Raw genomic sequence first — 25103 nt, forward strand, 5'->3', positions numbered from 1 at the left:
TAAGTGAGGGAAACTGCTAGTGTATTCATTGATCAAATTCAACAACTAGGTGGAGACAAATACCCAGCATTGTTTCTGCCAGATGGACAGTAGGTGGTCATCAGCAGCCATTCACATTAGGACGTGTAGTTGGCCCACACACACACACAAACACAGAACTAGTGTTGATTAACACTGAATACAATAGTGTGAAATGGGTTACTCAAATGTATTGAGGGTGTTTTTTGTCATAAAGGGGCTTTTATTCACATTTTCGCCACCGGGCAGCAGCAGAAAGCTGTAAACACAGACACAGCTGATTCATTATTCATTCATTATTACACAGAACAGACTCTCAGTAGTCTTCCCGATAATGAGTAGGAAACTGTGATTTCAGAGACAATGCTTGTGACTTATCTTGCGTCATCGCAGAGAGTGAAGTACCACAGCGATAGTTTTACCTTCTATCAAGTGTGACTCATTGCATTGTGGGATTGTTAGCAGACTCTACTTTCTGCTACTTCCTCTTTTTTGTGGGTACTATATAGATCATGGAAATCTGACATTCAAATAAAGCGTGGTGGGTAAATACAGTGCGTATAACCCCCTCGTCAAGTGGATATGGCTAAAATGTCAGCAGACAGCTGCCTATTTACCATCAAGGAGACAGTTATTCATTCATTCATTCAACCTTTGTTGATATGAGATCACGAAAGGTTGACCCTCATTGACAATGGCATCGAGTCAATTACAAAACAATCATAATCTGGTGTTCAGAAATCGATTGTGGCTTTAATAAGGCCTAGCTTATAGCTTTAATAAGATAGGCCTGGGAGTTTGGATTCTTCTCCACTGACTATTTACTTTGCAGTCCACCGCCTGTGACATCAGAACCTGGACTGTATAAATGAACAAAGGCAGGCACATTTAATAAACACATCTACACTCTTGTCCAGAGGAGGAGGAGGAGGAGAAGAAGAAGGGAGGGAGACTGGACAAAAAGAAGGAGCTCAAGAGACAGAGGTGAGGAAGATGGACAGAAGAGACACCCGGCTGGTCTGCTCTTTGCTGTTGTGTATCATCACCCAGGTGAGACACGTATTAATATCCTTTCTGTAAAATGAGAAGACCTTCTGTCTGTTGTAAATAAGTTATTTGAAGATATTATCAAGCTGTGGTGTGTGAATGCTTGCTCTCACCTTATCATGAGTGGGTCGGGGATGTCCCCGATGTTTCCATGATGAACTGGATTATGATTATTAGAGGCAGCAATTCAAAGCAAAGGGGGATCCCAGCAGTGGTTAGAGTTGACAGGAGACTTAGTCGAGTTTCCTCAACTTTTCAAAATTGATTTCATTTTTGTTTTTGCACATAATATTTAATTGATGTTTTGTTTTGTATACGTGTAACCATTTTGTTACATTTTTCATGCTTGATATATATATATATATATATATATATATCATAATATATAATGATAATAATACTTATATATTGCTTTTTAAAAGTTAAAAGTGCGACACATATAGAATAAATACTCAAATACAAATATACATATACACCTAGCTACCTACATACACACACACATCCGCATACATATTGTCAAGAAGAGTTGACCTCTCAGCGCTGCCTCGGTAACATGTCGACACATTCAAGGGAGAGAAGTCAGGCTATAAGAGCGCAAAGCATATATTCAACGTTGAAATGTAATCAAACAGATAAAATGTATGAATAATATAACGAAATGTTCTAATCAATTGTGTAACAAATGTTTAACTGCATAGAAGTGATTTAAACAAATGTAATGAATGTTTCAGTGTGTTCTGTGTGAGGTTGGAGCTGAAATGAAATGTATTGGGCAAGAATGACATTGCTGTAATCAAGACCAGATGTTGGGTGTAGTCAAAAGAAAGTTCTGGAAACTGATGCAATAGTTGAGTCATACCGGCAATGTTCGGCTTAACGCCCTTTCCAGAGGGAGGGGGGATGAGTAATGGACCAAACAGGTGGGGGCTGATCACAGCCCATATGAGGAATATAAGGACATGCTTGCAAAGAGCAAAGCTGGGATTTCATCGCGGATGCCGTACCAAGCGCATCGGAAGAAGATACTAAAGCCTGCAGCTGATGTATTGAGGACTTCGTCTCTGTTCACGGAAAAGAGACCTCTGTTCGTGGACATTGAGATTGAAAGACGAAGGTTCTAACTCTCCCCACCGCTCGCCTCTTAACATCTGGACAACTGAGAAAGCCGCAGCTGCCTGAGAAAGACTTTGTACTAAGTTTTGAGAACAGCTGAACGGGCTCCGTTGCGGAGCGGGAGGATCGAGGGTCAGGCCTGACCTTCGCTCCTAACAACTCCAAAAGAACCTTTTTCATCGCACCATTGGACATCCAGCTCCAACCGAGCCGTCTCGGCGACTAAAACTAATGAGTATAATCGAAGAAGATAATTAAATTGACTAATCATGTGTAGTGACATTTTATGTGAGCTGTAGCTGTAACCCCTGCAAACTAACTAAATATAACCTGCAATAAATATCTAATCTGCATTTAAAGTGGAATCCTCAAGTGCATTAATTTGCCGAAGTAGTAATGAGTTCCTCGTGACAGTAAAAAGTTAAAGCTATTGTATGTCTAACAACTGAGTTCTGAAAGGTTATCCTAGAGACCGAATCCACTGAACAACCCCTTACGGTTTTAGCAAGAATTAATCCTAGCCGTTAAAACCTAACCTGGCATTTACCAAGAGCGCGGATCCATAAGAGGGAAGCTGCCATAACCGACGCGACTGGTGTGAGCGCCCGGGGCCAGGACTGGTCTCTCGGCCGAGCGCGCTCTGACCGGAGGAAGCAGGGTAGACGTCGGGAGTAACGGCAGTTAGCGGAGCCAGGCGAGTTCCCTCGCCAGAACACCAGCTCGAGAATCTTTTAATAGAGAGCTGAGTCAGTAATTAGCCCCGTATCGGGCCAGAAGTACCCAGGATCTAACACGTGGCGCCCATAACGTGGGGCTCGACGGAAAAGGAGTACGTTGAGTCCAAGAGAAGAACCCCGGCAGCTAAGAGAGGCTGTCGTTCGTGAACGAAAAGACCTGAGGTGAGGCGTTGTGGTAGAAAGCAAAGCTGCCCAAGCCTCGAAGAAGTCCGATTGCGAAGACATCCACGAATCGAAGCTGTGTGTGGTATTTACAGGCCAACACAGGAGAATCCGCAGGCGACGGGGAGCATCGACCAGACTCGCCCGACCTGTAGAGGGACCAGAGCCTGATCCCATCCCTTCCTCAACGCGCGACGAGAGGCTTTGGGAGGAAGGCGACTCGAGACAACAAAGACAAAGACAAAGTCCAAGATGGACGAATCGCCCGGAGGATCCGATAGCGGCGGAGGCGACCCAGCGGTACGAGCCAACGGCCCTGATGGAGGAATCGCCACCGGACAGCAGAGAGGACCCGACGGCGACGGAGGCAGCCCACAGACGACGGCGACGCCTCAGCAGGACGTGCCAGCGCCATCGACCCCGGACCAGGCAGTAGACGACAGCCCGGACCAGCAGAAGGACGACGCTGGACCAAAAGGAGCGGCATCGCCAGAACCGACACCGGAACCGAGACCGGGGCCACAACACAGAGTCAACGTCCAACATCAGATCATCCTGAATGGCAAAGGATGGGACACCTGGGACAAATCTGTTCAACGACACCTGATCGTGCTGCATGAAGAAGCAGATAAGGCGAAGGTGGGAGAAAAAGTAAAAACTGGATGCGAAAAGAAGGGGGGTTATCTTGCTCCCCTTGCCCTTGAGTCAGGACTGGTGGCAGCAGTAGTAGGGTGTGAAGGACCCCCGAAAAGCAAACTGAAGGTAGCAGAATGGCTACGTTGGTGGCTGGAGGTAATGAAAGTCATTAAAGGAAAAATAACCACCGTAATCAGCCCGTCAAAAGAATACGACCCAGTCGTGAAGATGCTGGCCGCAGAAATAGAAGCGGGGGCAATAACTATACAGAAGAATGTAAAAGCCACCAACCGCTACAAAGAAAGTGAAAAAGAGCGAGAAGCCATAGCGGCATGGATAGCCGGACAACCAAGTTACCACACGGTTCCCGGCGAAGATCAGCTCAGCACCAACGAGACCGAGGTCTCCGTGCACTCCCAGTCAGGGGGGTCCTCGGGGTCCGACAGTGGGGACAAACAGGATAGCGGCAGCAACGGGGAGATCTCAGAGGAGGACGAACCGAGGGACGACTCAACGCTGGATAGGAGCGCCGAGTACCAACTGCTCCCGCCCTTCATGCAATCCGGGACTCCCGCTGCCGCTGCAGTAAAAGAGGTCCTGCGGGACTACAATGGCCCAGAGCCGAGGCGGCCCCAGAAAGCTAGGGGTAAGACCAGACATGTTCACTCCCCGAACCCAGAAGACCATCTTCAAAAGTTGAAAAAGATGCCCGAGGGGACCAAAAAATATGCGAACCAGACAGGGTTAACTGCATATAACCACTTCGGAGAGCCTTGGGACATAGACAGCCATGGACTGGTTGTCTTAACCAACTCACATCTAAAGCCTCATATCTCCCGGTTCAGAAAGAATCTGGTAAGAGAGGCAGGCAGCCTCTACAAAGAAGAACTTGAGGTGCGCCTCCCGGGATGCAGACAAAGACAGGAGGAGGTGGTGGTTACGAGCGGCGGAGAATCGAGACATTATGCGGTGCTACACGTACCGATCGAAGGATATGAGGATGGCGAAGATCAAGACGCCTATCGGGACAGCATAGAGGAGGCATTAGAAAAAGGTGTCACCCGAGCAAGTGAATTGTCCTTCAAAAGAGTCGTTATATGTAACGACGGCGCCAGGTCCGGCAACCTACCATGGGAGGTAGCAGAAGAAGCGGCAATGAGGATTCTGCACCTCCTGATGAACGCTCCTCACGGGTGGAACAAAATCCGCGAGTTGGTGATAGTCACCTCGGTGGCCCAATACCAAGAGAGAAAAGAGAGAATACTGAGACCCCTCTTCAAAACGGAGGGGCCAAACAACTGGAGGGCAGGACCGCCGGAATACAAGGACGAGAACGCCCCAGTTGCGAAAGCAGTTCTGCCACGGCTCCCGCAATCAGTAAGATTGAAGAGAGAAACCAGGACCGAGCAGAGGAGCTACGAGGAATCAACACCCGGTCCCTCAGGACGGGAGGAGCGACGTCCACAGGTCAGCTCAAGCCAGGAAAAACCACAAAAGGAAAGAAGAACTCCAATCCCCTCTCCCCGGACAGTAGCGGTGCAGACAGAAGAGGAAACCCCCGTGCCAACCAAACCTCCACGAGGGTTCCCCAGCCCAGCAGAGTCCGTCGGCGTGCAGACAATGAGCTACTCCGGAGGCGGAGAAGCGCACATGATAAGGTTCGAAAGTCCTGGCGGGAGCAGGGAAAGTCCCAGGGCTCCACAGAGAACGCCAGAACCAGTTCAGCCGGCCTCGCCGTCAGCAGAGCCAGAAAGAGAGGCGCAGGAAGAAGCGGCAGATGTGAGTTCAGATGAAGAAGAAACAGCGCCAAGCCTGACCTCCATCGAATACGAGGCTCCGGGAGGAATGACCGACCTGAGGATAGGAAGCAGAAAAGGCAAGAAGAACGCGCTGCCCCTAGTTTCAGTGTGCACGGCTTCGCTGAAATTCCCCCGAGACGATCGTTACGGGCCCATGACCACCAAAGACGGAAGAAAAGCCTATGCTCCAGAGGTCGGTCAAACAAATTATGATGTTCCAGAAATATGGCTGCACGACCTCGAAGGAATGAAAGGAACAATGGTCTACGCGACAAAAAGAGAATGGCCTGTTCGCCAATACCCCCTGAATCCAGGGGCCGTTGCAGAAATGGACCTGATAGTCACGGAGCTCAGCGAACTAGGAGTGGTGCGCGAGGAGCCAAATCCCATCACCAACAGCCCAATACAGGCAGTCAAGAAGCCTGAGTCATCGGGAGGTGGCTGGAGACCTGTTATCAACTTCAAGGCCCTCAACCGCAGGACTGTCGCCAACCGCGCCAGCCTGATCAACCCACAAGGGACGCTGAAGACACTAAGACTAAAAAGGTACAAATCCTGTATAGATCTGGCAAACGGATTTTTCTCGTTGAGGCTAGCCAAAGCCTCCCAGGGCAAGACAGCGTTCACCCACAAAGGTAAAGCGTACGTCTGGGAACGGCTACCGCAAGGCTACAAAAACTCTCCGAATGTTTTCCAGTCAGCCGTGATGGACATACTCGACGGCCTAGAGACAACAATCTACATCGATGATGTATTCATTGCAGATGACACCGAAGAAGAACATCTGCAAAAATTGAGAAAAGTCGTAGAACGACTAACAGCAGCAGGCTTGAAATTGAATCTGAAAAAATGCCAATTTGGACGATTCCAAGTGAACTACCTGGGATTCCAGGTCTCCAACGACCTGGGACTCTCGGACGGATTCCGGGATAAAGTGGAGCAGATCGACCCGCCAACCTCGCTGAACGAACTACAGAGAGTGCTGGGACTCTGCAACTACGTTAGGGACCATGTCCCTAGCTACCAGAAGCATGCAAAACCACTGTATGTGAAACTACGAAAAGAAAAACCAGAAGACGCCCACAAGAAGTGGGAATGGACCGCAACGGATCAAAACAATTTGGAAAACCTCCAGACAGCCATTAAAGAAGCTTTGCGGCTGGAGCCACGAAGCCTTACAACAAAGCTGGTGGCAGAGGTCAGTTGCAACGACGACGACGCAGTGGTAAAAGTGTGCAATGAGGGCGGGGGAATAGTCACTTTGTGGAGCTACACCCTGTCCTCCGTGGAAAAGAAATATCCAGCAGAAGAGCAGGAGTTGGCAGTTCTGGCAAGGTATTGGAGCACCCTGAAAGACCTTGCTCAAGGGCAGGGCATCAGGGTCCTCACGCAAAGCCAGGTCCATCGATTCCTAAGAAAAGCCACGGTAGAGAGCACGAAGGCGACGAACGCGAGGTGGGGACGTTGGGAAGACATCCTGCTGGACCCAGACCTCGAAATCGGCCCTGCACAACCCGTGAGTAAGAAAAAGACGACTCAGGACGAGAAGCCAGCCGAACCGATAGAGTGGACTCTATACACCGACGGCTCGCGAAAAGGACAAGACGACAAGGCCTACTGGGGCTTCATTCTCAAGCACAATGAGAAGGAGCGCTTCAGACAACGAGGCCAAATCCCCGGCAGTGCTCAGACCGGGGAAGTGACAGCAATATTGGAAGGTTTGCTCGAGTTGGAGCGAAGAAAGGTGAAGAGAGCTAGAGTCATAACTGATAGTTATTACTGTGCTCAGGCCCTTAACGAAGACCTGTCCATATGGGAAGAAAATGGTTTTGAGAGTGCTAAAAACAAGAAAGTAGCTCACGAAAACCTATGGAGAAAAATAGCCGAATTGCGGCTAACAATGGAGCTCGAAGTGGTGCACCAGAGGGCCCACACGCGAGCAGGAACTCATTGGCAAGGAAACGAAGAAGTGGATCGTTTCGTCCAGATGAGACAAATTGTCTTTGTTGGGATCGAGAAGTGGGAAGATTTGCCCAAAGGACGGGTAGTCCCAGAAGAGAACGTGAAGGAGGTGGTGCAAGCAGTGCATGGAGCACTTGGACATGCAGGCACTGGTCCAACACGAAGGGAACTGGAAAAGCAGCGACTCTGGATTCCTGAAAAAGAAGTCCGCAGAATCCTTCAAGACTGTGAGTTGTGTGGTCGATACAACGCAGGAAGGAGAGGACAAAGAGTGGGAGGACTCACCATTAAAAGTACCGTACCCTGGGGTTCTATCTGCATGGATGTGGCAGGACCCTTAGGGGTACCGGGTAAATGTGGAGAAAAGTACCTGTTGGTGCTTGTGGACTCCATGTCAGGGTATGTAACCACAAAAGCCGTAAGAAAAGCTAATGGCAACAGTGTTGTTAGCATGCTAGACCAAGTCTGTGGCTATTTAGGGTTACCTAAAGAGCTCAGGACTGACAACGGAACGCATTTTCGCAACGCTAAAGTGGACCAGTGGTGCCAACAGCATGGGGTAATGAGGATCTACTCTCCCCCATACACCCCCCAGGCTAACGGGGTGGTGGAAAGGACCATTGGCTTGGTAAAAAGTTGGATTGGGAAAAATGCCAACTCGAGAGAATGGAGCACTAAGACCCTGGAAATCGCCAAAACCCTGAACGACCGCTACCGAAGTGACAGGCCCTCCCCAGCGGAGGAGCTGATGCGCCGCCCCTTCACATCACAGGAAGTGGGGCGGGGCTCCGAAGATAAAGAGCCCAAGCTTGAGCAAAAAGTGCCACTTCGAGTAGGACAGCGCGTCTGGATCAAGGCTCAGGTCGGTGCTTCTAACTCTGCAGTCAAAGCCAAGTACGATAAATCAGACATAATTGTCAAGATATTGGACAGTAATACTGTTCAACTCAAGAAGAAAGGAATCCAAGGAGTAGGGCAGCTGAAGCCAGTTCCGTACTAGGAGAAAACCAGGAACTCAAAAATGGCCACCCACATACAAGCTTTACCACCCTTTGTCAGAGTGGCCAATGTCAAAGGGGTGGTTAACATGAGAAGGAGTACTACGGGGCTCTGGGCAGGAAGAGCCATGAAGAAGTTGGAGTATGCAAAAAAGGGCTTTCTCTCAGAAGAGAATGAAGTCTTAACATGGAAGGAAATCAAGAATGATTGTGTGGTCTGCCTGCTGCCGACCACCCTTAACCTCACATGGCAGGGACCCGGAAACAAGAAACCACACCGTGTCTCTGGACGACGAAAGGAATTTGACCGTATGACCCACAAACCAGTGAAGGTTTTGGATGCATATGTGTGCGGTTTTTGTCGTATAGCGCTTTTACCAAGGATGCACTTCGTCATCCAGTGGGATCTGCGGGGGACAAAGCTGAACCTTAAAGACTGTGTCTGCCAATGGGATGGACACAGGCTGCTCCTCTGTGCGTCTTGCTCCGTACTCCAGCTGAATGGACTGCTGGTGCAAGCTGGAGCAGCCGACGGATGGCAGGTGAGAAAGTTTCTTCAGCCGATACAAACCCTGGCACCCGCCTCGTGGGAAGGTGAGGGTGCTGCCGCTCCTGTTGATCTATCACAAGCAGCGACTGGGGGACCTTCGGCACCATCTATGGGCCTACTCGACGGGGACCCACAAGAAGCAAGTGGAAACCGTAGTGAAGTCCCCATGAGATCCTGGTGGGAGTCAGTGCAAAGGAACTGGCCATACAGCCCAGGCCAGGCCGAAGTTATCAACCCGCCCCTGTCTTCCGTACAGATCCCAGCGGCCTTCAGGGTCTTTCGCAGCCCTGATGACCCAGGGTACACAGCCACCGCAGCAAACCTACCCGATTGCCGCTTGGAGATGGCAACACGAGAGGGGTGGCTGGGGCCCTGGGAATTAACAACCTGGCGCGAGTTAATTGAGGAGGTGTTTTGTGATCCTGATGTGCCAATACGTGAGCTTGCCCCGGTACCAACAGAAGCTGGTGCTCGCGGCACAAATCTCTAGTATTCCACCACAGATCTGGACGCCTTCCACCACACCGGTGCCAGGACCAAGGAAAAGAGTAAGATTTTCACGGTCACCCCAGAGGGATGGCGCAGAAACGGTGCTATGCAAATACCGGGCTCCTGGGCGTCCAGAGCGCCAACGCCTACATGGGAGACCCGCACAATGCGCGTCATGGTAACGCTGAAAACCGTGATGGTTCCATTCGACGGTGTGTACTCCGTCGGGGTGGAGCTGACCAGAGCGGATGAGGCGGAGCCTCCTCCAAACCCACGCGCAGACGCAAAAGGTTTGACCGCTTGGGCACGGAAGTCATTTCGCAAACTGCAGCGGGGTGGAAAGCCTCGCAGTAACAGCTCTTAGAAAAAGTATAGCTGCTAGAAAAAACGGAACTTGATTGTCAACATGTCGCTGCCAAACCCACCAAACAACGATTGCAGGGACCTATCAATAGTCTCTCAGTCTCTCCTCGCACAAAGAAGGCCATATCTGCAATTGCCGAACGAAAATGTCTTTTTGGACAGACCCCTACGCGATTTTGCCTACCGAAAAGGCCTCTGTGGATCCGGCGCCTATTTCTGCAGCAATGGCGAATATAGGCGCTCGATTGACCTGTCAATACCCGGGAAGGCGGAATTGCTGACTGCTTTTCGCACAGGATGGCAACTCCAATATGACAGAGTCAATCGGACCCATCCGTGGCTGCTGCAGCCAGTCCTCCCTTGTCCTGACCAATCCCCCTGGATCCTGAATACCGTTTTCCTCTCAGTTATGGGTCTGCGGTTGAAGTTGCGCTGGGGTCCTAACTATGCTGATTATTTGCAAAACGACTATGTTGATCTTTCGCTGGGTGAAAATGTGATCTGGACCACCAGCCCGGTCATGCGGCGTCTCATAGCGCTCCACGTGAAAAACAGCGCGCGCTGTGTAATTGAGAACCAAGACATAGAGTTGCGTATGGTTCATTACCGCCTGCCAGGCCTTGGCCCACCGAACCCGGACCCATGCCTGACCATGCGGGAATTGCCTCCTTCCAGATTACGGACTACGGGGTTTGGCCGGCTTAACCTTCACGAACCCTTGGCAGCATGGGCTAAAGTAACGGAGCTCCAGACGGACGACGGTCAGCCGTTATACGCATCTCTTGCCAAAGTCCGGATCCTTATCGACCCAGTGGACAGACAGATCTACGCATGGCTGCGGCAAAATAATGCTGTGACCGAGGGTTGCTTTGAACCCCCCCCCTGCTCCCCCTCCTTAATCGTCACCTACTATCAGTGGGTGTGGCGGGGGCTGGACTTAGCCATTGGCAGATACCCATCGGTGCTATATCACCAGCTACTGAAGGGCAGGATTAGTCAGTGCGATCCTGACTCTCCCCCGTGCCTCAGCTCCGGATGCCTAGCTCCTCTTCCAGAGGTGCTACCGACCAGAGCACTGCAGAACCCGAAACCATGGATCTCCCACTACTTCATGGGAGAGTTCATGAATTTAGGCGATCCTCAACCTTTACCCCCGTCTCATTAAGACGCCCCGGCAAGCGACTGGACCAATCAAGTAAACGACCTCGGAATGGAAAACGACTATGGCTTTGCTTAATGGCTAAGGTAGTAGCAGTACTTGCAGGACTGTGCTCTGTCCTGGCTATACTGTACTACTATGGTAGTATCCCATGGGCCCTCACTCATGTGAGGGTGTCCTACACTACCACAAAGAAGTTCGACCAGACATGCTGGACGGTCGACTCTGGAACGATCGTTCTCTCTCAACTCGCTGGACAGAAGCGCGCCTCGCCCTGGTTGGACCTTGAGGTTGGCTCTAATGCAACCCGTCAAGTCCAAGAAGGGGGTGGGACGGCTCCGAACCTGACAGCTACTATCACTGCGTGGATGACTATCTGGGAACAGAAAATCAACGATTCGAAAATCAACAACACGGGTGAAGGAACAGACTGGGCAGGCGAATTCCAGAAGGTAATAGAGAATTCGACATGGAGGATAGATGAAGTATCTACGCTAGGAGCGGAGATGAAGATTACGGTAATGATGAAGAAAGCACAAGAAGAAAAACGGGCACAGTGTAATTGGATCTACCCCGAAAACGGTGTCCCAGGCTGGTACTGTTCATGGGCATGTGTCTCATGGTCAGAGCAAGGGAACGAGGGATACTGGAAACCCGAGGTAACCTATGCAGCGAGACACCGCAATGATACGTGTTTGATGATTTTACCGGCAGACGGAATGTTCTGGGGACACTACAATCTCACCTGTGAGGCCACACAACCGCGACGTAAACCACAGCGGGTGAAAGTTAAAGTGAGGCCAGTGAGGCCACTAGGTAACACCACACTAGGAAACTCCACCGACTGCCAGCGGAGCAACCTCACCAGCCGAGCCGTGAATGTCACGCAGCAGAGGGAAGAAGAAGTAGTGGAAGTACAACCTACGGCTTCAGAGACGGTTCCAGAGGAAAAAGAAGAACAGCCGCCGCCGCTATTCAAGTCAAGTGACAGTCTTCGGAGAAATAGAAGCAGGAAATGGACGCAGCATTGTATAAAAAGCAAGCTCCCTCTCCTAGATAAGTGCTTCTGGAATGTGTTCTTTTATTGCGAAGGTCAGAATTACTTCGTAATAACTCCGGTAAACAAACCACAGTATCAGGCTCATAAGTTCATCTATCTACCCGAACCTAATGCCCGGCACGAGGCTTGGCTCAACAACACCCTGCCGTGGATATGGATAACCGAGCTAAAGCATTTCAAAGGAGCCTTCAAGGAGGGATACTCCAGAGCCAGCTACGGCCTTTTGGGACCACGGACAACCGACATGTATGTACAAAAGCTGCCGAAACCCGAGGATTTAATGACAGCCCCAAGAGGGGATTTCCAAAAGATTGACACTTGTGTGACCAACAAAATGTTCATCGCTCTGAATGGAACAGAGTATCTAGCCGACGGCGCCTCCCCGAGATGCACACTCTGGCAAGAGTGGTATCGGGCTTGGGGAACGTGGCTATATGACTGCACAGGCCTGAAGACGAACAAGACGATCAAAGGAACCCTGCAGGCATGGAAAGAGGCCCACACCCGGGACGACGGTTCAACCTGGTGGGGCCTACAGAAGGATGAAGTGTTAGAATGGGTGGTGCCATGTCTAACTCAAACCAACAACTACTGGGTGAAGTATCAGTACCTGGCCACAGTGTACTCGAAAGAAAGAGACATCTGGCCTGGGGTTTGGAGCCGACCAGAACCATATGTGGGCCCACGGCCCTGGAAGATGGAATGCAATCGAGGAAACACGACCTGCAACATCAGCCTGGCCGGGGGACATTGTGAGACTGTGCCAGGATGGGAAGACCATTGCCAGACCCACTATGGAGCAGAATATGAAACCCACGTGCAAGAAGTAACCTGGGTGAAGGATAAAGATAAGAAATGGAGACGGTCAGGGCCTCTGACTAGCAGCTGTACCAACTTAATCCTGGGCCATCGCATGAAAGACCGAGTGAACGTGAACGGCCAAATCATTCCCCCAGTAACCAACCCTACAGTCTTTCTAGCTGAGGGCCACGCCTTCAGGAAAAGCCTCTGCGAGGGTAAAGAAGACAAAGGATTTGAATGGGTAGGAGCTAACCGCCTCTACGGGAACGGAACATGCTACGAGCCAGAAGAACACTGGCTGAGTTGCGGGAGCGGCCGACGAGAGCACGAGTGCAGTTGGATCGAACTGACGGGCGCCTCCATAGCCGGGACCGCAACCATCGTAGTGGAAGAAGTGGCAGGGAAGATTGGAGAAGGATTCTCGGTCATAAAGGGATGGATGGGGAGTTTGTTCTCCTGGCTTTGGCCTTATTTGCTGATGATAATTGGAATTGTCATCATGGGCCTGATAATCTGTGCCGCCATTAAGGGCGGGGTAGCAGCCACTGTTGCCTCGTGCTTTAAGGGGAAGTTGAAGGAAAAAGGAGAAGTGAAGAAGGGACTCCTCCCACGAAGGAAGGAGGAGTCCACCCACCTATAAAGGGTGAACAACTGGAGCGCCATAGCCATTGCAGACCCGGAACCTGAACCAAGAGCCTCATACTGAAATAAGAGCGAATAAACCTAAAAAGCCAAGATGACCAACATGACCAACACCACAACCCTTGCACCTCCCGGCATGAACACCACTTCTCACCCAGGCATGACCACCTTCGGAGTGAGTATGACCAACACCACGACTATTGTGACTCCAGGCATGACCACCTTCGGAATGAGTATAACTGAAGCATTACAGAACTCCTCCGACACAGCACGCAGATGCAGGCCATTTATTCGCTTAACCGACCTGGACTTTTGGGTCCTTGAGATCATATGGTTCTTCTACTGTTGCATGGGCGAATGGTCCATGAATCAGCCGCTAAGAATACTGGCCCTGGTTGTAGGGTGTCTGAAAACAGCGATTGAAAACATCTATCGAGGATCACTGTGGCTTACCCTGACATGGTTCGCTACATACCTCCTGGGGAGAATCCACATCGACTCTACTCGCTGCGGTCTAGTAAAGGGTGGAATGGTGATCATCTGGCTGGTAATCGACGTCGCTGCAGTTTTCTACAACCCCCTGAAGATGGTCTCGGCAATCGTCGAGGCCTTTCTGGCGGTTACAGCCCTGACGTATCTCGTGGTCATGACCCTGGCTATGAAAGAAAGAGGAAGAGGGCGTTGGCTCCACAAGATCGGCGCCATTGCTCTTTGGGGCATAGGTTGGGGCATAACTGTCGCCATCTACTGGTTGGGTTCTGAATCATCAATCGGGATAGCAGCCTGGCTCATGCTGTATGAGCCTTTGTTTCCAAGGAGGGTTAGGCCTACAAGCCCAGGCCTAACACCTCCTCCAATGGTGTTGGCATCTCCATGGCTGCATTCTCTGGCTCTGCGGCGCTCTGCAAAGCGCTCCAATACTGAGAGGGGGCCTTAAAAAAGAATGAAAATAAGACCACCCCCTGCTTGCTAAAGCTTGGCTTGTAAAAATGCGCTGAAAAATGTAATAATTAATGAAGTCTTTGTGTTCAACAACATTCAGGAGGAGGTCTGCTGTGTCCGCTGTGGGATTCCTCCGGAGCTAATGTTGCACCTGTGGGAGGTAAACCAAGCCCTATGGTGCACCCAATGCTACCTGGGGCAATTCCCGGTAGGAGCAGCCAGCGGCCTCTTCTGCAAAGGAAGTACCCCTTATATGCCTGCGATGAATGTAGTCGACTGTATGGAATTAGAGGCTAAAGCAAAACCAGTGTGGACTTCCGCCGGGAGAACCCCACCGGAGGTCCTGCTCTATGCTGATGGTGTATACTGCCCAGTATACACAAAAATATGGGCGTATCCTGATGGCATCCGGGTGTCCAGCACCCACCTCACCGACGGCCGCTTCGTCGTCATTGGACCACGCCTGCCCGCCCTGCAGTATCCAGTACCAACTCCAGAAGAAGACGACGACACAGCAAGCATCACGGGTGTGGAACACCGAGACGTGGGTAGCCAGACGATGCTCGCAGGAGTAGTACCAAATCTAATGGGGATGTGGGGATACGACGAGGACTGCGGAGAGCTGGTGGAGGTAATCCCTGAAGGATTGATAGTTCCAGGCGAGGATGAGGACAAAGCAGCAACCAGCCCCGTCCCTACTCCGGCCTCCCTCTCCCCAGACAGCATTCTGAACCAGAATGTGTTGGCCCTGGTCCTGAGCCTGGACGAGCAGATGAAGGATGCCATAGATGACGAGGAAGATGACAACGCCCTCCTGGATCTCCAGCCACCAGGTATGGAAGGCCTGGTGGTGCTCGACAGCTGGCAACACGAATCCGAGCCGGAAGACGACGTTCTCATCATCACCGCCGAGGACGACGATGAGTTCCTAGAGGATTACTTGGGGCACAATGCGGCAGCTTGAGACCTCAAGAAGGGGGTGTCAAGAAGAGTTGACCTCTCAGCGCTGCCTCGGTAACATGTCGACACATTCAAGGGAGAGAAGTCAGGCTATAAGAGCGCAAAGCATATATTCAACGTTGAAATGTAATCAAACAGATAAAATGTATGAATAATATAACGAAATGTTCTAATCAATTGTGTAACAAATGTTTAACTGCATAGAAGTGATTTAAACAAATGTAATGAATGTTTCAGTGTGTTCTGTGTGAGGTTGGAGCTGAAATGAAATGTATTGGGCAAGAATGACATTGCTGTAATCAAGACCAGATGTTGGGTGTAGTCAAAAGAAAGTTCTGGAAACTGATGCAATAGTTGAGTCATACCGGCAATGTTCGGCTTAACGCCCTTTCCAGAGGGAGGGGGGATGAGTAATGGACCAAACAGGTGGGGGCTGATCACAGCCCATATGAGGAATATAAGGACATGCTTGCAAAGAGCAAAGCTGGGATTTCATCGCGGATGCCGTACCAAGCGCATCGGAAGAAGATACTAAAGCCTGCAGCTGATGTATTGAGGACTTCGTCTCTGTTCACGGAAAAGAGACCTCTGTTCGTGGACATTGAGATTGAAAGACGAAGGTTCTAACTCTCCCCACCGCTCGCCTCTTAACATCTGGACAACTGAGAAAGCCGCAGCTGCCTGAGAAAGACTTTGTACTAAGTTTTGAGAACAGCTGAACGGGCTCCGTTGCGGAGCGGGAGGATCGAGGGTCAGGCCTGACCTTCGCTCCTAACAACTCCAAAAGAACCTTTTTCATCGCACCATTGGACATCCAGCTCCAACCGAGCCGTCTCGGCGACTAAAACTAATGAGTATAATCGAAGAAGATAATTAAATTGACTAATCATGTGTAGTGACATTTTATGTGAGCTGTAGCTGTAACCCCTGCAAACTAACTAAATATAACCTGCAATAAATATCTAATCTGCATTTAAAGTGGAATCCTCAAGTGCATTAATTTGCCGAAGTAGTAATGAGTTCCTCGTGACAGTAAAAAGTTAAAGCTATTGTATGTCTAACAACTGAGTTCTGAAAGGTTATCCTAGAGACCGAATCCACTGAACAACCCCTTACGGTTTTAGCAAGAATTAATCCTAGCCGTTAAAACCTAACCTGGCATTTACCAAGAGCGCGGATCCATAAGAGGGAAGCTGCCATAACCGACGCGACTGGTGTGAGCGCCCGGGGCCAGGACTGGTCTCTCGGCCGAGCGCGCTCTGACCGGAGGAAGCAGGGTAGACGTCGGGAGTAACGGCAGTTAGCGGAGCCAGGCGAGTTCCCTCGCCAGAACACCAGCTCGAGAATCTTTTAATAGAGAGCTGAGTCAGTAATTAGCCCCGTATCGGGCCAGAAGTACCCAGGATCTAACAATATGCATTATACGTAGACAAGAACCAAAGCACACAGCCAGAATGAAACTAAACTAGAGGCGAACAGAGTGTTTATTAAAAGAGGCTAACCGTTCAGCAGCCGCTTAACAAACCACAGATTCAACAGATGTGATAGAATGGGGAAGGCGTTGGTCCAAAGTTTAGGAGCTACATTTGCAGATGCACGGTGTCTTGTAATCCCATGAGGGATGAACCAAATGTTTGACATGGAGGTGCAAATTATTACTCAACTAATAGTAAAAGGTTAATAGATGCAAATCTATTCATCTCAAAGAAGGCACCGTGCAGTCAGATTGTTTGAGTGTCTGCCCGTCAGTGCTTTCACATCATTTTGTTCTGAAGCTTTGGGTTTAGCAAAGGGAACTAACACGATGCTATCATCTGATATGAGGATACAAGCTGAAAGCTTTTACATGGGGCTGTCCCTGGAAAACGTTCTGTCCTAATATGAGTGAATATGAATTTATTTTAGAATCGCATGATCCTTTAACATGGATGGCTAACTGAGCAGGCCAACCGGGGACAGGCCCAGGGGCCTAAACGGTCAGGGGCCCCCCTGGCCCTCACCTACAAAACGTCACACAAAGAGACACATACCCACGAGGAAGAGACTCAAAATGACCACAAAGAAACATAAAACGACTACAAAGAGACACAAACAGACTTACAAAGACACCACAACAACTTCAAAAAGGTGAAAACAAAAAGCTGCAAATGACCAGAAGGAAACACAACTACAAAGAATTGCAGAAGAACTACAAAAAGGGGGAAAACAACCACACCATATAAGAGTAACAAAAAGAGGCTAAGTGTGTCTTGCTTTAGGATATTTCAATTTAAGGCTCAGTTCACTCAAGTCCCCAAAATTTGTGTGTCCTGCTTGAAAAAGTCAACAGGATCAAGTCTTTTCAGAGACAATGTCGTGATTACTGGAGCTATTTCTTCAGGAAGTCGTTCAGTGAAAGCACTTCAGTGACATGTGTGTGTCAGTACCTGTCTTGGTGCCAAATCCACTCCAGCACTCATCAATTATCTGAACACCAGTTGTGCCACATAGTTGGCACTTAAACAGAGAGCACAGCAAGCCACTGAGCGGGAGTGTAAACAGCAGCTGTGTTTTGTTGCTCTCCCTTCAGGTGTGGTGCCGGCTGTGCACTGGGCCATGTCAGTGCCCGCCCACCACGCCACGCTGCCCTGTTGGTGTTCCTCTTGTGTTAGACAGCTGCGGGTGCTGCCAGGTGTGTGCTGGGCAGGAGGGCGAGGCCTGCACCGACCGGTTGCCCTGTGACACCCGCCGAGGACTGCAGTGCGACTACAGCGCCAGCTTTCCTGGAGGGCCGGGACAGTGTGTAGGTGCGAACAGAATCCACTCATACTGACAGATTCGTCTTGATCAGAGCTGCAAGGGCTGTGCTAATACTGACAAAGCTGCTACTGTGCTAACTAGCACCAAAGCTCCTGTTTCTACCGCGTTTGTCTTATCATCAATCGTTTAAAGGCAGTGCTGGGAATCTGCATCAAAAGTATTTCTGATATTTCTGTTGAGATTCTCATTACATTACATACTGAAAGCAATCAATTCAACAAATCCTCTGACAAAAAAGGTATCTGTAGCTACCACAGGACTGTAATTCTTCCCGAATGAAAAGATTGTCTCTCTACTTGCCTGTCTCTCTACCTGCCTGTCTCTCTACCCGTCTGTCTCTCTACCTGCCTGTCTCTCTACCCGTCTGTCTCTCTACCTGCCTGTCTCTCTACCCGTCTGTCTCTCTACTGTCTGTCTCTCACCTGTCTGTCTCTCACCTGTCTGTCTCTCTACCCGTCTGTCTCTCTACCCGTCTGTCTCTCTACCCGCCTGTCTCTCTACCCGCCTGTCTCTCTACCTGCCTGTCTCTCTACCCGTCTGTCTCTCTACCTGCCTGTCTGCATGTATTGTGTCTGTGCACTCATTGCACGCCACCACGAGTCTTCCACAACCTGCTAGCTTGACGGCTGTGAGTAGTAACATCAGCCATGTTCGTTGTTTACGTTCTTTATGATAATAATAAACAGGCAGTTAGTGTTGTCGACTTGCTGACTTTCTTGCTAGATTTAGCGACTCTTGGAACTATTGCTGTGAGCTACTTCCAATGGAAAACAGTTGGCAATACTGGGCCGGGTCTTTAGGTTGGATCATTTTTCAACTCTAGCGTACTCTTGCTAGTTTCTCAAGATTACCAACCCTAGTTTTAAGTAATTTTTCAAGTAAAAATTACAAACATTCACGTTTCACGAACAAACGTTCAAGGTTTGCGTCGCGAATTCATTGCGCCGCGTATTTGCAACATTCGCGCCGCCAGTCAAAACGCCGGGGACCATTTGTGTTCATGTGTGTCACGCGAATCACGCCGGAGATGCCGGCGTGATGGGCCGTGGCTTATCGCCCTAAAAGCCGTTCAACTGTCCGCCATTAACCATGGAAAAAATAACCTCTATTTCTGCTTAGTACGTGTTGTGGAAGTCACAGATATCCCGGGAAACTAAACGCCGTCATGTCTGGTTCATAATATTGTCCAGAGGAGCTCCATGGATTTTATCGAGGTGTATTCACTGTGTCTAGCAAGCCACACGTCACTGTTTACTACAGCTGTATGAACACAAAATAAACTGATTTGGCTGTGATTTAACGGCAATAAACCGACAAAAAGGGACTCCGAAATAACTACGTAATGATGCCGATTTGATCGTAGAGCTCTGGGTGAACATAGACGGCTACAGTATTTATTTCCTGATTCAACAACGGCAGGACGTCAGTGATGACAGGAGGAGCATCTCAACGCTGATAGGCTATCGCGCTGGGGCATAACGCGAATATTTCACAGAAGTTGAAAAATTTCAACTGGCGCGTTTGGGGCGATTTTCCGTTTGACGCAAATTCGTGTCAATCGCGCCGCACCATCGCAAATTTGCGCCTCGCCAGTCTCATCGCGTCTGTGCATAGACTTTGTATGTAATCTACTCGCGCGAGTAATTTGCGACGCGTTTGGTGTGAACGCAGCATTACATGAAATCAAATTGAATATCTCTGAAGCACAACCTGAGCAAGCAGTTAACGATACCACTACTGCTATGAAAGAACAACCAGTCGCCAGAAAAGATGTTAGCATTGTACGTTTCTTGATATAAAAAGGTATGTTTCATGTCCGCCTTGTATCACGCTTGGTTAACGTTGTGAAACGATTGGTTAGGTTTAGGAAATAAGACTACTTGGTGATGGTTGGAATAAAGACCACGGTTTGTGTTGAAATAATAAAGTAATAACATAACAATCTTAATAACACAATATAACATTGTAACGTAACAAACGTAACTACCGTGAATAAATAACAATCACCCTTACGGGACATGAATGGGGATCTCCTGGGTGAAAGTCCTGTGTTTGTTGACCCATCTATCACTTCCCCAAACACATTTAGCTTGTTCTACTCGTTATTACACACATAACTTTCAATATCAGTCACTCGCAATACAACGTCGCTTTCTCGTTGTGCTTAATCACTTGCCCTGACCGAATGCTAACACGTCGACATTCAACATATCCGTGATTTTCAGAAAAAGTACAATGTCAAAAAAACAATTCTGGCAACTGGGCTGGGCAGAAGTATTGGTAGCATACTTACATACACTATTATGTTACCTATACTTCTACTGCTGCTGCAACTACTACTGATAGTACTGATGTTGCCTCCAGCAACTACTAGACAACCACTCCTATCACTATTTCCTAATCTTGATACCGTCATTCACACTGTGGACTTCCTCTTCTGTCTTTAGTCCACTTTGAAGTATTTAAGCTCTGCAAGGCCTCAAACATCATGTCAATGAACTTCAATGTTGTCTTTTTTGTAATTGCTTCCCATGCATTCTTTCAAGTTAATAGACCAGTGACTCCATTCCCGACTAAACTGGTGCATATTCCAAGAATTTCCTGCTAATGTTCTTACAGCAATGACTGGATAGCAAAACATTTCCTGCTGGTTATTTGTCTGCACATGTTTCCCATAACTCACCTCCAAACTTGGAACATTCCCTTCCCTTCCCCCTCCCTTTGCCGTGATCAGGGCGGAACAAGCTAGGCTGTGAGATGAATGGCAGGAGGTTTGGGGAGGGACAGGCATTTCAACCTACCTGTGCCCAACTCTGCCACTGCCTTGGGGGAGGGGTGACCTGCGTGCCCCTGTGCAGCGATGATCTGCAGAGGCCCGCTGATACGTGCCACAACCCTCAGCTGGTGCGACTACCGGGGCGCTGCTGCAGAGAGTGGTTGTGTGAGGGCCTGGACAACAGCGTTTCCTCAAATCCATCAGCAGGTGGGGGTGATGATCAACAACACCAAACAAATATGGCTGGAAACATATCAACCGAGGTTAGATGATCAGAATAGTAATTGCTGTTCTACAGTCTGGCTATTAAGAGTCATATGAAAGAGTAAAATGATTAAAATATAGCTATTTGAAGACTTCAGAGGCATTTGCATCTCATCCCTGCCAGCAAAAGACTGAAGGAATCGACCACTCGCTAAGTCCCGACCCTCTAGCGTAGACTAGCCAATCATAGCATAGCATCAGCCGGCTCCAACCAGGGTCTGACAACTACCTTAGCACATCATTACCTAGCGTTACCACTTCTGGGGTTTAGGTCTGGGGTTTAGGTCCCCAAATTGACACTTAGGTAAGGGTCAATTGGGGGATGTTCAGCTGGTTCAGCTGGTCACTTTTGGGTTGTGGCGAAATAAATACCAAAGAGGTGTCAGGACGATCAAACATCTGTGTGAAACATCTGTGAGCGCTATTCTTAGCAACCCGACCTCGCCCTTGCAGCAGTTTACAACATTCCAGACTTGCATATGTGCTGCGTTTTCTGGCTTATGAGCTCTCATCAAAGCTCTCCACTTTAAACAACTTGCAGCTTGGTGCAGAGTGAATATTTTCTTTTTCTGGGTTTCTTTCCAGCTGAGCAGACGCGTCAGGACTACGGGCGCGGGCTGTCGTTTGGCTCCATCTCCAACTGTATCGAGTGGACCTCAGACTGGAGCCCCTGCTCCCACAGCTGTGGTCCAGGTGTATCCACCCGCAACACAAACAGGAACTGGGCTTGCCGCCTGCAGACTGAGACCAGACTGTGCCAGGTCAGGCCCTGCCAGACTCTGATGCCGGGGATCCGAACGCTGCAGCCGGTCAGTGCATAATTGACACACATTAATCAGTTACAGTCACAGGTCCAGGGATCAATCATAAGAACGTGTATACCATTTACAAATGCTTTGAGTGATGTTCTGCTTTTCCATTTTCATCCACTCGATATCATATAAATAAAGATATTACATACAAAATCCTCTGAAAATACTGGAGTTCATTTTTTATTCATGTCCTTTCTGTTTAAAATGTTGTTTTCCAATTTCTTTTTATACCAAATCCTCCAGAGACGCTATCATTTCATAATGTCACTTGTAGTGACACAGAGTTGTTCTCGGTAGATCTTTTCCACAGTGGATATTTTGACTGTGGTTTTGGGTACATTTCCACATAATGTCCCAGCTCACATTTCCCACACTGTTCAACACAGGTGATAATCTTTGGGTCGTTAACTTTGCTCTGCAGAGCAAGCCCGAATTTACCGCTTTGTCCTTTTGTTTTGATGTTTGGCAATCCTCTCAGAAATATGTTTAAAATCCTGAAAGCCTGTTCTTGATCAGGTACCGCCCTCTCCTAACAACACACACAGGAAGCAAAAGGGCATCTCCTCTGACAACTCCATGTTAACACTTATCATTTTTACCAGAGGTTTGTTTTAGAACTACCGTATATCCCAAAGTTGTCGCTTACATTACATTTCATGTTGCAAATATTGTGCTGGTAAGAAAAGTCTCAAGTCAGATATAAAAAGACGTAGAAATCTAGAATTATACACATCGCTGAATATGTAACAAGAGTAACCACATAATTACGACAATGTTTCCCATCACTGTGTATTTCAGGGTTCGGGGGTGTGCGAGAGCAGCTACAATTCACCTCTGTCCATTCAGCTGGAACAGCAGGGCTGCTGGAGCACCAGAGCCTACCGCCCCAGGTTCTGCGCCTTGACCTGTCCGGAGGGACGCTGCTGCAGCCCCTCCCACACCAGGACAATGGGGATGGTTTTCCGTTGCCCTCAGAACAGGCTCACCCAGCAGCAGGTGATGATGATCGAGTCCTGCTCCTGCAGCATCTCCAACTGCCGCCAGTCCACAGCTGCCCGGAGTGTCCTGCCCTGGCCGTGAGCTGCATGTGCATCCAGCTACAAGAGAGACGGGCGGGACCCGTCTGTGAGGAAAGTGACCAAATGTACACACATGATAGATGAAATTTGCAGGGAAATTTACTGAAATGAGAATGCTAACCAGCTAGCCCCGGCCCGGTTTGTCCCATCACTTTTTGACCATGAAAGAGAAAAACACTTTTTAATTTCATTAATTTTTGGATTTAAAAATCTAAATCAAATAACCACTGATTATTTTGAATACATGTTTCTGAAAAGAAAATGGAATGACTGTAAGATAGTGTCACAGTAAACACGCAGATGGCTAATGTAAACTGCAGGCCGACCCCACACGTGAAGATTATAAGACAGCAGTGTTGTTCAATACGCTCTCAGAGTTTCAGCAGTTTGGTCGACGTTTGTGTTTTCTTGCCCTGCTGCTGGTTAGTATTTGGCTTTTTCTGTAAATGTAGATTGTATGAACCAATAGAGATGAATTGCTCCCCCGTTTGTTTGGCACATGTGGTTACATCTTACACAGTGTACCTTGAAAGTTCAGCTGTAATTAAATTGCATGTTCAATGGCACACAGATTTGCTTCGTAAATCATAATTCATAATTACACAGAAGAAATGTATGGATTGTCAGTTTGGATGTCATGACGGCATCCTTCAGATTGTGCATGAAATGCTGTTATTTCTTTGAACGTAGACAGATTGACACTGAATTTGCATAAAGCAGCCACCATAAAAATGTTCTCATTGGTCGTCTACAAGCATGAACACACGTCCATCAGTCAGGGTGGTCTCAGAGCCAACATCTGCAAATTTCAGTGAGCCAACGTTTGGAAGAAATGTAGATAACGCACTGATTTTAGAGGAGGGGTGGTAATAACAGAGTTATATCAAACCGGACCCATTACACACATACATATTTTAAAGGGTCCTTATAGGATTTATTGATAACTATGTTTTCAATACAATCATCTGAAAAAAGAATCGTGTTTTCGTTAGCTTAGAGTGAACCCTTCATATCTGCAGAGGGAGCTGGTCTTCTTCACGGACTCCTCCATGTTTCTACAGGAACCCAGAACGGAAAAACCAAACACTGGTCTAGAGAGAGACTGATGTGTGTTTACATTACCTGAAGGCCACCGTAGTTCTCCATCAGGCTTGGAAAGGAAGGGGTGACCAGAGGGGTGTTCAGTTGGTTGAAATCTGTAACCTCTCCACTCGATGCCACTAAATCCTACACCGGCCCTTTAAATGATACAGATTCACATATCTGAGTGCACTCTCTCAAACCTGGCTTTGTTCTGTGCAGTGTTTGTTTGCAAATGTGAGGATGGATTCTTCATTTCTTTCTAAAAGATCTGTTTTGACTTCTCAATAAAGCTGCAGTCATTAAGAGAAATGTCTGTTTAATCAAGAACACATTGCTAAATGCGGATGAACAAATGTTCAATAAAAGTGACTTGATGGTTTTTTAAACTAGTATAAATAGCACAATGGCATCTGGTTATCTACATTTGATTGAAACCTGGCACACGATCCACCTTGTTGTGAAAGATTATTATTACACAAACGTGTTTGACAAGAGGGAGTGTGTGACTGATTCAACAGGCAGGGCCACATCTCAAGGAGCTTTGACATCTTTAAGTCCATGAGACGTTTGAATACCCTGGTAACTTTAAAATAGTGATTTGACTAAACAACAGTTAGTTGCGCGTGCAGACAGATGTGTCATGACGGCAGAGATGATGTCAATGATTTCACAGGATGTGTGGTGTGTTCTCGGGAAATAGACGAGGTGTGATTTGTTTTTGTTTTTTTCAATTTCGATGCGTGCGGCGTGTGTATCACAGCCGCCTCCGCAGACTGGGAAGTGGGCGGGCGTATGTTGCTTTCGCATTCCCTTCCAGTATAACTTTGTGCGACGCACACGTAGTACCCAGAG

General features: G+C 48.6%; 1 protein-coding gene across 2 annotated transcripts; it reads left to right on the forward strand.

Moving 5' to 3' along the window:
- The first annotated feature begins 955 nt into the window (after positions 1–955).
- On the forward strand, positions 956–24400 carry LOC306775851 (CCN family member 5-like). 2 transcript variants are annotated; one of them, XM_079266388.1, is made up of 5 exons: positions 956–1068; positions 18008–18224; positions 20972–21220; positions 21863–22086; positions 22888–24400. In XM_079266388.1, the coding sequence occupies exons 1-5, from the start codon at positions 1012–1014 to the stop codon at positions 23167–23169; spliced, it is 1029 nt and encodes a 342-aa protein (XP_079122514.1). In that variant the 5' UTR covers positions 956–1011; the 3' UTR covers positions 23170–24400. The 2 variants fall into 2 exon arrangements, with proteins under 2 accessions (XP_079122514.1, XP_079122515.1); XM_079266389.1 differs by lacking the exons at positions 18008–18224; positions 20972–21220; positions 21863–22086; positions 22888–24400 and adding an exon at positions 14579–15609 and having other exon boundaries at positions 962–1068.
- Positions 24401–25103: the final 703 nt, after the last annotated feature.

Source organism: Melanostigma gelatinosum (assembly GCF_949748355.1).
Source record: "Melanostigma gelatinosum genome assembly, chromosome: 3".
Lineage (NCBI taxonomy): Eukaryota > Metazoa > Chordata > Actinopteri > Perciformes > Zoarcidae > Melanostigma > Melanostigma gelatinosum.